At 43.5% G+C, this 14210-nt stretch overlaps 1 protein-coding gene across 1 annotated transcript; it reads left to right on the top strand.

The window, feature by feature from the left end:
- Positions 1-879: 879 nt before the first annotated feature.
- On the top strand, positions 880-1947 carry LOC110485144 (interferon alpha-3-like). Its single transcript, XM_021556212.2, has 5 exons — positions 880-1093; positions 1190-1276; positions 1409-1558; positions 1644-1736; positions 1840-1947. Exons 1-5 carry the CDS (start codon positions 968-970, stop codon positions 1945-1947), a joined length of 564 nt encoding a protein of 187 aa, XP_021411887.2. The 5' UTR covers positions 880-967.
- The last annotated feature ends 12263 nt before the right edge of the window (positions 1948-14210 follow it).

Raw genomic sequence — 14210 nt, 5'->3', positions numbered from 1 at the left:
TAACAGGATGTTTTTTTTACGATGTAGCACGTCCAGGAGGATTGCATGTTGTAGTATGCCTATTAGAACGTTTTAAATGTTGTACGTAATTTTCTGATAAATCTACGATAAGGTTGTCGCAACACACTGGCAACACACTTATTTAGATAAGTAACGACAAAAAATATGTAAAAACATGTTCATGTTAACGCAGAGATTTGGTTCTAGGTTGCCGATATTATTCAGATGATTAAAGACATATAGAGGTCTACTGCATTCATTTAAGTGTGGATATTCTCTCTATCTCCCTCCCTCTCCCCCTCTCTCTCTCTCTCTCTCTCTCCTTATTTCTCTCTATCTCCCTCCCTCTCCCCCTCTCTCTGTTTTAGCAATGTTTGAGCCTTCGCAAGGCTGATGAGTGACATTGTTTAGACCTAGCCTACTGAGGACACATTAGGCACATGATGAGAGAGAATTCTTAGCGCTAAATTGTAATTATTTAGCCTCTATGGCCTATTTATTGCCTTACCTCCCTTAATCTTACTACATTTGCACACACTGTACATAGGTTGTTCTATTGTGTTATTGACTGTACGTTTGTTCATCCCATGTGTAACTCTGTGTTGTTGTTTTTGTCGCACTGCTTTGCTTTATCTTGGCCAGGTCGTAGTTGTAAATGAGAACTTGTTCTCAACTGGCCTACCTGGTTAAATAAAGGTGAAATAAAATAAAATAAATAAAGTGGAGGATGCGAAAGGGAAATCCTTACAATTTAAACGAAGCCGCAGATATGGGTTCAGAACACAAAAAACAACATTCTGACTCTATCAGAAGACAAACGACATTCTGAAATGTGTACTATACTGGCAACAGGTGAGTCAATATATATCATATGATCATTGCTTCAGGTTTCAACGAATGAATCATTTTCAGGATTATATTCAACTAACAATGACCATCTGCTGCAGATCATGTAACTACCCTAAGAATGGCACATCAGACTATCACTTGGATGAGCACCTTCCTCTGCCTCGCGCAAGTTTTCTCGATGCCCATGCCTTGCAAGCTTCAACGACATCTTGTGGGAACAACCTACCTTCTACTGAGAGACATGGTAGATTTTATAAATTACTTTTGATTTGAGATGTATTATCCAACTATGTTTAACTGAATAGCTCAACCTGACTTCTGTGTTTTCTCTTTCTTTCAGGGAGGTCATTTTCCACTGGAGTGCCTGCAGGAGAATGTCTTCATGGCATTCCCAGCCACTGCTTTCGCATCCTCCGGCGAGCCACAGGTAAGCGCATGGGCGCATATCCAAATGTCCTTTACAGCATGAAAGAGTATTTGCAACTGTTAGGATTAGAAAGTAGACAGACAACTTTACGATGCCATTTATGTTATTTGAAATTATTGTTGTCCGTTTCAGTTGAGCAGCAGTGGTGCTAAGTCTATATATGAAACATTGAAGAACATCGACACATTGTTCAGAACTGACGAACTGCCGACAATGTGGGACCAACAGAAGTTGGAGTATTTTCAGAACATTATCTACCGTCAGATTGAAGAGAGCGAGTGTGTGAGTACCTACCTAGGCCAATACAGACAGCTTAACTGTTTAAGAGTGGTAGAGTGATATTTGAATTATTTTCTTCTTGTGTCAGATGATGGGGAGAATGGACACACGTGATTATCTAATCAGGGCAAAGATGCTGAATACCTACTTTAGGAACATCGCGGCTGTCCTAAAAGAAAAAGTAGGGTACAAGCAAATACACTATAATGGAAAACAATGTTTAGATACTATCTCTATGTAAAAAAAAACTACATTTCCTTAACAGTACATTTTTATTTTCACAGAATTTCACTTACTGCGCCTGGGAAGTGGTTCGAAAAGAAATCCTGTACACCCTAGAATTCATTCTGATACACCACTCTGACAGCCTTCTGTGGTCCAACAGAACATGAATTTGAACTTGCAGAACTGATTTATATACTGTACTTGATTCTGATAGTCTACCATTCTACAATTATGTAATGTGCCATGTCAAACTGCAATATAAGACATGTATTTATGTGTCTTTCAAGGTTATATGTTTATTTACATATTTATTTATTTGACAATCGTGCCTATTGTTGCTGAAAGGCTGGTCATGGCTCAAATCAACACCATTATCCCAGAACCCACTCCAATTTTCATACCGCCCCAACAGATCCACAGATGAGGCAGTCTCTATTGCACTCCGCACTGCCCTTTCCCACATGGACAAAAGGAACACCTATGTGAGAAACACCTGTACTCCCTGTTCACTTCTGGCTGCACGGCCAGGCACGACTCCAACACCATCATTACATTTGCCGATGACACAACAGTGGTAGGCCTGATCACCAACAACAGCGAGACAGCCTATAGGGAGGAGGTCAGAGACCTGGCCGTGTGGTGCCAGGACAACAACCTCTCCCTCAACATGATCAAGACAAAGGAGATGATTGTGGGCTACAGGAAAAAGAGGACTGAGCACGCCCCCATTCTCATCAACCAAGCTGCAGTGGAGCAGGTTGAGAGCTTCAAGTTCGTTGGTGTCCACATCACCAACGAACTAACATGGACCAAGCACACCATGACAGTTGTGAAGCGGGCAAGACAAAACCTATTCCCCCTCAGGACACTGAAAATATTTTGCATGGGTCCTCAGATCCTCAAAAGGTTCTACAGCTGCACCATCGAGAGCAGTGGTTGCATCACGGCCTGGTATGGAAACTGCTCGGCCTCCGACCATAATGCACTACAGAGGGTAGTGCGAATGGCCCAGTACATCACTAGGGCCAAGCTTCCTGCCATCCAGGACCTCTATACCAGGCGGTGTCAGAGGAAGGCCCTGAAAATTGTCAAAGACTCAAGCCACCCTAGTCATAGACTGTTCTCTCTGCTACCACACGGCAAGCGGTACCGGAGCGCCAAGTCTAGATCCAAGAGGCTTCTAAACAGCTTCTACCCCCAAGCCATAAGACTCCTGAACATCTAGTCAAATGGCTACCCAGACTATTCACATTGCCCCTCCCCCCTCCCCTCTCCACACCACTGCCACTCTCTGTTGTCATCTATGCATAGTCACTTTAATTAACTCTAGCTACATGTACATACTACCTCAACTAACCGGTGCCCCCGCACATTGACTCTGTACCGGCACCCCCCTGTATATATTATTATGTTTTACTGCTGCTCTTTAATTACTTGTTACTTTTGTCTCTTATTCTTATTTATTTTAACTGCACTGTCTGTTAAGGGCTCGTAAGTAAGCATTTCACTGTAAGGTCTACACCTGTTGTATTCGGTGCATGTGACTAATCAAATTTAATTTGATTTGATTTGGATGAGCAATGGTTGAGCGGCATAGGTAAGATGCAATAGATGGTGTAAAATACAGTATATACATATGATATGAGTAATGTAAGATATGTAAACATTATTAAAGTTACATTTTTTTTAAAGTGACTAGTGGTCCATTTATTAATAAAGTGGCTAACGATTTGAATCTGTATGTAGGCAGCAGCCTCTCTGTGCTAGTGATGGCTGTTTAACAGTCTGATGGCCTTGAGATAGAAGCTGTTTTTCAGTCTCTCGGTCTCAGCTTTGATGCACCTGTACTGACCTCATCTCCTGGATGGTAGCCCCTGGTGATGCGTTGTGCGGACCGCACCACCCACTATAGAGCCTTGCGGTTGAGGGCGGTGCAGTTGCCGTACCATGCGGTGATACAGCCAACAGGATGCTCTCAATTGTGCATCTGTAGAAGTTTGTGAGGCTTTTAAGTGACAAGCCTAATTTCTTCAGCCTCCTGAAGTTGAAGAGGCACTGTTGCGCCTTCTTCACCACACTGTCTGTGTGGGTGGACCATTTCAGTTTGTCTGTGATGTGTACGCCGAGGAACTTAAAACGTTCCACCTTCTCCACTACTGTCCTGTCGATGTGGATAGGGGGGTGCTTCCTCTGCTGTTTTCTGAAGTCCATGATCATCTCCTTTGTTTTGCTGACGTTAAGTGAGAGGATGTTTTCCTGACACCACACTCCGAGTGCCCTCACCTCCTCCCTGTAGACTATCTCGTCGTTGTTGGTAATCAAGCCCACTACTGTTGTGTCGTCTGCAAACTTGGATGAGTTGGAGGCGTGCAAGGCCACACAGTCACGGGTGAACAGGGAGTAGAGGAGGGGGCTGAGCACGTGCACTTGTGGGGCACCAGTGTTGAGGATCAGCGAAGTCGGGACGTTGTTTCCTACCTTCACCACCTGGGGGTGGTCTGTCAGAAAGTCCAGGGGTTCTCATTTATCAACGTTGCGTAGAAAAGCTTCTAAATGAATTTACATTTTCGCAAATACAAAAAAGTTGGTATTTATCAATTGCTCATACGCTTGATTTACACACACGTGTAAGTATTTTGCCTTGATAAATCAGACACATTCTAAAATACTGTGCTAGTGCACATGAAGTCTCAATTACATAAAGAACCACCCTAAATGACAATTTATGGTCACAAACCTTCCCCTTAAAGCTGCCAAAAAAATATCAATTCGGAGCAGGTTAGAGCTGTGGTAAATTCTGCCTCATCTGAGTGCAGAACAGTTAATGAAATGAAAAAGAAATGGCTTGATTTGAAATCATAGGGCAGAGTGACTTCACTGTTTGCTATGGACCAGTACATTTACAGCATAATTGAAGAGACCTCAGTGTCTGGCATCATTTTTGATGGTGACACTAAGGACCCTCTCCCATACCCTGAATACCAGACACACCAACTGATGGTGAGGCTATCTTTATTTTCGCAACCATATTCAGACATGGACCACATCTAAAAAATAAAAAAAATATTGACAATAAATAACAAATATATGACAAAATAAATGTAACAAAATTAACAGATTTGGGTGATTTGCCTGGCCCCTCAGCCATCCCCAGGCCTTATCAGAGATGAAGGTAAGACCCAGATGCAGACCACATCGGATAACCAATAGTTTAATAATCCCAGAGGGGTAAGCAAATAGACAGGTCAAGGCAGGCAGGGGTCAATAGTCCAGAGAAGTGGGGGAAAGGCACAGGACGGCTCAGGGTCAGGCAGAGGTCAGTAATCCAGAGGTATGGCAAAGGTACAGGACGGCAGGCAGGCTCAGGCAGCGTGGTCAGGCAGGTGTGTGGGCTCAGAGATAGGACATGCAAGGGTGAAAACCAGGAGGGCGAGAAAAGATTGACTGGGAGGAAAAGCAGGAGCCGAGACAAACCGCTGGTAGGCTTGAACAAAGAAGACAATCTGGCACAGATAGACAGAAAACACAGGTATAAATACACAGGGGATAATAGGGAAAATGGGCGACACCTGGAGGGGGGTGGAGACAAGCACAAAGACAGGTGAAACAGATCAGGGTGTGACAGGCCTACCAGAAGGGTGTCCTCGTTGGTCGAGCGCTTCAGCTGCGCCGCATGTTTTGACTGAAACAGCAAGAAGAGATCAACACGTCAATTCTTGGACCGAAAAAGCATCTGGAGGATGTATGCAACGGCCTGAGAGAGATAAATCAATCATTGAAAGAACTTGTTGATTGTGACAAACATGTGAGACGATAAAATCTGGTGCCATGTAAATGTGTTTTCCTTGTCGACTTGATTACCATATTTGGAAGAACAGATACCTAAACCTGGTGTATGATATTGACTGGTCCTCAGTGCCAGGGCTACGGGTGGTGGGAAACACTCCCTGTCAGGCATGGGCTCATCGGGTCTGGGTGGATCATTCAGTGGAATGTCATTTTTGATTGCAACGTTGTGGTGCCTTCACAATGTAGCAAACCTAAAAAGGAATTTTCACAGTGTATTAAATTCATGTAATGGCATTTGAAGGAATGTCATTTCAGAGGCAAACCTTGCTATTGATTTCAGTGTGCTTCGTGTCCCTGACAAGCACAGCCAACGCCCTTTTCAGCAGGCCTATGGTGCGCTCCACTGGGTTTCTTGTGCGTGCGTGCGTGGGCTTGGTTGTACCTTGAGGGGTTTGTGAGGGGAGCCCTCAGCCATGTTTTTAATGGGTAGCCCCGGTCTCCTGCAGTTATGAACTCAACATTCAGATATTGTTTCCCAGTAGAGGTCAAGCATGGCAAATAAAACCTTGCAAATAAAACATAAGTCACTTACCAATAAGCCATCCATCCTCAACAGCTCCTTCCTGGAGGTTAAGGTTAAGGACTGTTCTGCACAATGAATGAATCATGTGTCCCACCTGGCCATTTGGCCACTACAGTCAACAAAGCCAAACGTGAATCACAGATGACCTGCACATTGACAGAATGGAAACCTTTTATTTTGACAAAGTTGAATTCGTTCACTGATGGTGCTTTTACTGCGACGTGGTTGCAGTCAATTGCTCCAATGACAATGACATCCAGCTACGGTATGGAAATCCCTTTCCACTCTGGCCTGTTGCACAGCAGTGTACGGACACAGTATGTATTGTGGGGGTCAATGAAATAATGCCATGAAGGACTGCAGGCAATATTCGGCTCCTGGTTGGTTGTGAAATGCCAGACCGATCCGCAATCTCCCGTTGGAATGATCCAGTGGCCAAAAATCCCAGGGTGGAGAGGATTTGGGTATGCACTGGGATGTAATGGGTGCGTTTCGTCTCGAACCCCTTCATTTTTAGAGTGTACTTATTGACTCAAGATATTTTAGCTTTTCATTTTTTATTAATTTGTAAAAAATGTGAAAAACATAATCTATTTTGACATTATGGGGTATTGTGTGTAGGCCAGTGACAAACAAACATCTACATGTAATCAATTCAGGCTGTAACACAACAAAATGTGGAATAAGTCAAGGGGTGTGAATACTTCCTGAAGGCACTGTACATGCATGTAACCTATTGCTGAAGTGTTCATGTCAGGTTACAGCTAGGTGCAGTCTGATCAAATGGTGAGGTTTGACTGAGGGCCCGTTGAGCTTATTGAGAATCAAAGGATTTATGTCTAGTGGAACCAGACGGGTAAACAGAATGACACACCCTGCACCGATCATTATGTAAACCTGAAATAGAAACATGGAGGTGAATCATATTTTATAGTATATGATTCACTGACTTGAGATTGAAACGGACCTATATCAAAACACCACGGTTAATCAACAGGTGCCAAGGTGTTGAAGTGTTATGATTCACCACATAGACGTACATTATCACAGGTCTGATTTTTAAGCACTGCTGGCTAAAACAGAAATATCTCATCTGATTCACAGGGGATTATTACTGTAGAAGTTCATAAAGGGGCTATACATGCTGTGGTACATCTGTATGGGAACTACACCCTAGAATATGACAAGTTGGATGGGTCTGACACGGAATTAGGGCCAAATGTCAACATTTGACAGAATATTGCTCATTTTGATTGACCATGAACGATTACATTTAAATGAATAGTCTTCCGCTATTGCAATAGTAACGTTTTAATTTATTTTTTAAGTCAAAGTTATGGATTAACCTTAGCACAGCTCATCATTCAAATGCTAAAATATATGATTGAGGTGGAAAAACGTTCACAAGGTCAGGAAACAGCGTCTGGTTTTGTAAACCTCAGTCTCTTATAGGGGATTTATTTATCTTCTTCTGAGGTCAAGTATTACTCATCATCCTTGGCCCAATAATTGTCTTTAAAATCCCGCCAGTCTGCCACGTCCACAGAACGTGTGTTATTAGTCGCTATTTAGCAGAACTAGTGCTACGAAGGTAGGTGTGAGCTGTGAAGTGACTCACGGCTTCAGCCCACACCTGTGACACCAACAAGGTAACCCTGGAAGATACCACAGACCTGTGGCTTTAGGCAGCCGACAATAAACCACTTCTTTTCTAATCCTCAAATCAAAAAGGTGTTGGCCAATACAGCCAAGTCCATAATTATTGTCACCCTTGATAAAGATGAGCAAAAAATACTATATTATTTACTGTATTTTATATACAAATACTGAGCTACAGTATGCTGTATGCGAAAAGAAAAATGTGTTAATTATATTGTTTTATACTCATACAATTGCTCAGAGAAAGAGATCTGAGAATACGTTGCGAGGGATCTTTGATCATTCCAGACCCGTGATCTCCTTTGTCTGCTCTGATGGACTGCCCCCTCAGGTTTGAGGTATAATGTAGGTATGAGGTACTTTTCTGCATATGCTTCCATTTTTCGGTGCCAAAGAGCTCTATTTTTATGTCATCTGACCATCTGGAGTTTTATAAACGGCATTGACACTTTGATTGGAACCGGTGCTATGGTCAGATGACAATAACATTTGAGCTCTTTGACCTTGAAAATGACCTTACGGGGCCTCCCGGGTGGCGCAGTGGTTAAGGGCGCTGTACTGCAGCACCAACTGTGCCATCAGAGACTGGGTTCGCGCCCAGGCTCTGTCGTAACCGCCTGGGAGGTCAGTGGGGCGACGCACAATTGGCGTAGCGTCGTCCGGGTTAGGGAGGGTTTGGCCGGTAGGGAAATCGTGGTCTCATCGCACACCAGCGACTCCTGTGGCGGGCTGGGCGCAGTGCGCGCAAACCAAGGTTGCCAGGTGCACGGTGTTTCCTCCGACACATTGGTGCTTCTGGGTTGGATGGCGCTGTGTTAAGAAGCAGTGCGGCTTGGTTGGGTTGTGTATCAGAGGACGCATGACTTTCAACCTTCGTCTCTCCCGAGCCCGTATGGGAGTTGTAGCGATGAGACAAGATAGTAGCTACTAAAACAATTGGATCCCACGAAAAAGGGGTAAATAAAACCTAAAATATGGTGGTGGATCTTTGATGTTATTTGGATTCCACTGGTCCTGGAGCCCTTGTTAATTGACCACAAAATCAACATTATGCAATGTCCATCTCAGTCTCTCTACTTGAACCCCATTGAATACGTGTGATTTGAATTGAAGAGGGCAGTCCATTCTGAGCAGAAGGAGGAAAGATCTGGAAATATTCTGTGTGGAGGAATAGTCTAAGCTCCCTCCCAACATCCAATCTCATAAAACATGTAACCAAAAAGGCTCACTGTTGTTATCCTAGAGTATTGAAAACAGTGCCAATAATGTTGACCCCCCCCCATCTTCAACAAAAACAAACGCTACTTGTTAAACAAAATCTGTTTCTCTGAGCAATATTGTATTAGTATAAAATTATATAATTTCCCATTTTATTTCTGAGCACACAACATAAGCACAACATATTTTTATACAGTATTTTTGCTCATGTCTATCAAGGGTATCAATAACTTTGAACCTGACTGTAAGTCTTCTCCCAAACCATGCATGGTTGTCTGGTTATTCTTCATCATACCAGTGTGGTTAAGTCTGAAGTCTAATGCTGACTAATATAGATTACTGTAACCTTTACAGACAACAGATTGAAACTCCAACTTTTGACACATCCCTCCCATATTGGGCTGACAAAATGGGTGGATGGTTGCCCGGTTACATCTCCTCATTGGATTCCAATACTAGGGCTATTGCTCATCATACCGGAGTGTGGAAAAGCTATGATACAAGTCTAATGCTGACTAATACACATTACTCTACACTTCATGCCAACAAATTGAAACGTTCTATACCTGGTGTTTGGCTGTCAATCACTAAAACCTGCTAATCAGGAGGGAAAACATACTACTACTGGATGTGGCACTGACTGCACTTCGTTATAATTCAAGACCAAAACCATGACAACTTCAAATAAAAAATGTTTACACTTTCACCCGACAGACAGTAACATAGTATCGTAAAATGACGGATCCGCCACAGTGACTTCCAGTCAAACAGTCTGCCGTGCACTCATACACTTCTGATGACGCAGGGGCAGATTAGAATAGGGAGGGGTTTGGTATCCATGGCTGCAGATGTTTAGATTAGAAAACGAATACCAATGAAAGGAAAAAACTAAATGAAAGAAGAAAACTCCCTTTGATACATTGTGATATGATCTCGTGGCATGGCATACAGTAAATAGTACTTGGGGGGAGGCACACACACACACACACACACGAGCCAATGCTCAGTGCCTGCTGGCGGATTGTGACTCCTTTACTGCCTCATTGTCATAAATCATCCACTTAGATGATTAAGCACATTTTTACCACAAAACATAAACACACTGACTGGCTGCCCTAGTTCTCTCTCTCTCTCTCTAAGAGACACAAACACTTGAACATAATAAAAGGAAAGAACCACTTGTGCTTTTAATAAAACATTGAATTGTCAAAAGTTCATAAACATCTACAGAATTTCAAACGCATGTTATATGCAGTAGTAGCACGTCAAGATATACCGTTTTACAAAACATTCCATGCAATTTTTCCAAGTACATTCTTTAAAAAGTAACAGGAAATGTCAAGTTGTTGTTTGGCACCAACTTGAACAGAGTAAGTGCAGGTGAACACAGGTGAATTGTCTCCAGGTACATGTCACATGTTGACACTGAGTTCCCACGGTATATCCTCATTTTCCTCCTGGCCGTCAGGGTCAAATTGACTCCAGGGTATGTCATTCACCTGACAAAGAAATAAAAAGAAAAGATGTTGATTCCTGAGATCAGATTTGATTTAGATTTCATTAACGCTTGAGTTCAACAAGACTCCATTATGCAGAATACACAATGACATAAGCAGTCACATAAAGTCATAAAGTAGAATACTAAAGTTAAGATTACATACATGTTACACCAGTGACTGTCCTGTGAAGTTGCCAATAATGTAAACTGCACTGGCAATTTTTGTAAATACTACAATGGCCAAAATACATAGACTAAGCAACCCATGTGGGTAGAAAACAATTAAAATAATACAATGGCAATCGAATGTGTGGGATAATTGCTGTAAGAGAACAGTGTGGTACGAGTTCTTCCAGATCATCATCCTGTAGGACATAATCTCGCTCCATCCTGCATCCAACTACAACTTTCCCATTGCCTGGAAGTCAGATTTTTTTTGTGTGATTACATTTGTATTCCCTTATGGCAGAGAATATCCCTGCCTATAGCTCTACTGTGCACCTAGAAGACATGAAAATATGCTGAGCTGATATCTTCAAAATGATTCCAATGATTAGTTCACTTAGAGTTCAGGGCCTTGTTTCCCAGAGTCTTTGTAGCGTTAAAATCCTTGTTAGAACCATCTTTAGTAGCCAATCTGTTTCATCAGAGCCTTCGTTAGTAACGATCTTAAAAACCATTGCACATCTACAAGTGATCCAGACCACTCGTAGAGTAGCCAAAGTGCATCGTTAGATGTTTTTTGCCCTTCCACTTTATTCACAGAAGATCTCTGCTAAACATAGAATCAAGATGTTGAGGCTAGTCATCTGTCTGACATTGACCACCAATCACTTCAGAATGAAGTTAACTACAAATACAAAGTTGCCAAAGTATTTCCAATTGAAAGATAAAACCATCGACAGGGCTGTAGTGGAGCGGGTCGGGAGTTTCAAGTTCCTTGGTGTCCACATCACCAATGAACTATCATGGTTCAAACATACCAAGACAGTCGTGAAGAGGGCACAACAAAACCTTTACCCCCTCAGGAGACTGAAAAGATTTGGCATGGGTCCCCAGATCCTCAAAAGGTTCTACAGCTGAACCATTGAGAGCATTGAGAGCACTGGTTGCATCACCGCCTGGTATGGCAACTGCTCCGGCATCTGACAGTAAGGCGCTACAGAGGTTAGTGTGAACGGTCCAGTACATCACTGGGACCAAGCTTCCTGCCATGCAGGACCTATATCATAGGCGGTGTAAGAGGAAAGCCCATAACATTTTCAGAGACTCCAGTCACCCAAGTTAGACTGTTTTCTCTGCTACCGCACGGCAAGTGGTACCGGAGCACCAGGTCTAGGACCAAAAGGCTCCTCAACAGCTTCCACCCCCAAGCCATAAGACTGCTGAACAATTAATTAAATCGCCACCGGACAATTTACATTGACCACTTCCCCCCTCCGTTTTGTACACTGCTGCATGTTTGTTACCTATGCATAGTCATTTTCCCCCCACCTACATGTATAGATTACCTCAACTAGCCTGTACCGGTGCCCCCAGTATATAGCCTCGTTATTGTTATTCTTTTTGTGTTACTTTTTATCATAACTTTTTATTTTAGCCTACTTGGTAAATATTTTCTTCATCTTGAACTGCACTGATGGTTAAGGGCTTGTAAGTAAACATTTCGCGGTGAAGTCTACACTTCTTGTATTCGGCGCATGTGACAAATAAAGTTTGATTTGAAAACCGAGATGACTCCATTAAAAGTTAAATAGGAGGGATGGGTATGGTTAAGATTTTAACTACTCTTACCGATACTGCTTATCGATCCACACTGCCCTGGTGTGGAGGAGCTTCTGTTTTACACTGCCCTGGTGTAGAGGACTTTCTGTTTTACACTGCCCTGGTGTGGAGGACCTTCTGTTTTACACTGCCCTGGTGTGGAGGACCTTCTGTTTTACACTGCCCTGGTGTGGAGGACCTTCTGTCTTACACTGTCCTGGTGTGGAGGACCTTCTGTTTTACACTGCCCTGGTGTAGAGGACCTTCTGTTTTACACTGCCCTGGTGTGGAGGACCTTCTGTTTTACACTGCCCTGGTGTGGAGGACCTTCTGTTTTACACTGCCCTGGTGTGGAGGACCTTCTGTAAAACACTGCCCTGGTGTGGAGGACCTTCTGTTTTACACTGCCCTGGTGTGGAGGACCTTCTGTTTTACACTGCCCTGGTGTAGGGGACCTTCTGTTTTACTCTGCCCTGGTGTGGAGGACCTTCTGTTTTACACTGCCCTGGTGTAGAGGACCTTCTGTTTTACTCTGCCCTGGTGTGGAGGACCTTCTGTTTTACTCTGCCCTGGTGTGGAGGACCTTCTGTTTTACACTGCCCTGGTGTAGAGGACCTTCTGTTTTACACTGCCCTGGTGTGGAGGACCTTCTGTTTTACACTGTCCTGGTGTGGAGGACCTTCTGTTTTACACTGCCCTGGTGTAGAGGACCTTCTGTTTTACACTGCCCTGGTGTGGAGGACCTTCTGTTTTACACTGCCCTGGTGTGGAGGACCTTCTGTTTTACACTGCCCTGGTGTAGAGGACCTTCTGTTTTACACTACCCTGGTGTGGAGGACCTTCTGTTTTACACTGCCCTGGTGTGGAGGACCTTCTGTTTTACACTGCCCTGGTGTGGAGGACCTTCTGTCTTGCACTGTCCTGGTGTGGAGGACCTTCTGTTTTACACTGTCCGGGTGTGGAGGACCTTCTGTTTTACACTGTCCGGGTGTGGAGGACCTTCTGTTTTACACTGTCCTGGTGTGGAGGACCTTCTGTTTTACACTGCCCTGGTGTGGAGGACCTTCTGTTTTACACTGCCCTGGTGTGGAGGACCTTCTGTTTTACACTGCCCTGGTGTGGAGGACCTTCTGTTTTACACTGCCCTGGTGTGGAGGGCCTTATGTTTTACACTGCCCTGGCTTGTTTAGTGCACTGTAACAGTGAGATAGTGGTCCTGACAGAGGCTGGTCCACCCGTCTGATGTGATTGCCAGCTTTGGCACGTCCTTCAGCTCAGTGATCACATTGACCTTTTCTACACCATACTAGGTAGGAATTAATGTGTCAATGAGGTAACTCCTGGAGGGAGGGGTATATTTGGGGTTGAGTGCCTTGCTCATCTCCCTACAGTAAAGAAAATATAGTTTTCATGCGTTGAATTATCATTATTGAATTAGTGTTGTTGTGTATTGTATTGTGGAGAGATGGGACTAACATGCAACCCTTTCATACTACTATATCCTAAAAAGTAATACAACTCAATATATATACTGACAGACTGTTACCTAAAGCCCTTGGACTCCACTGTTGCAAAGGGGTGTAGGCCTTTCACTATGAACTTGGTCATGGCAAGGTGGCACTCATTCACCCTCTCCTCAGTCATCCTCCCACTAGCTGACAGCGTGAAGGGGCTTTGGGCTTGTCTTTGCCTTGGACCAGTGGTATTAGAGGGAGGAGTGGGATGGATCATTGCAACTGAAACTTTAACAAAAAAGTTGCAAAATCTTTACATGGGTGATTGAATTTATGAACGCACCCATAGCTAAACAATCAGCTGGCTAATGGTTACTTTGGATCCTTTTTGATGTTCGCATAAATGTTGTAACTCCGTGTGTGGGCTCTAGGCTGCTAGCATACATACATAACGTAGACCGGGCA

Source organism: Oncorhynchus mykiss, chromosome 13 (genome assembly GCF_013265735.2).
Source record: "Oncorhynchus mykiss isolate Arlee chromosome 13, USDA_OmykA_1.1, whole genome shotgun sequence".
Taxonomy (NCBI): Eukaryota; Metazoa; Chordata; class Actinopteri; order Salmoniformes; family Salmonidae; genus Oncorhynchus; species Oncorhynchus mykiss.
This window is presented reverse-complemented; position numbering and strand designations above follow the sequence as displayed.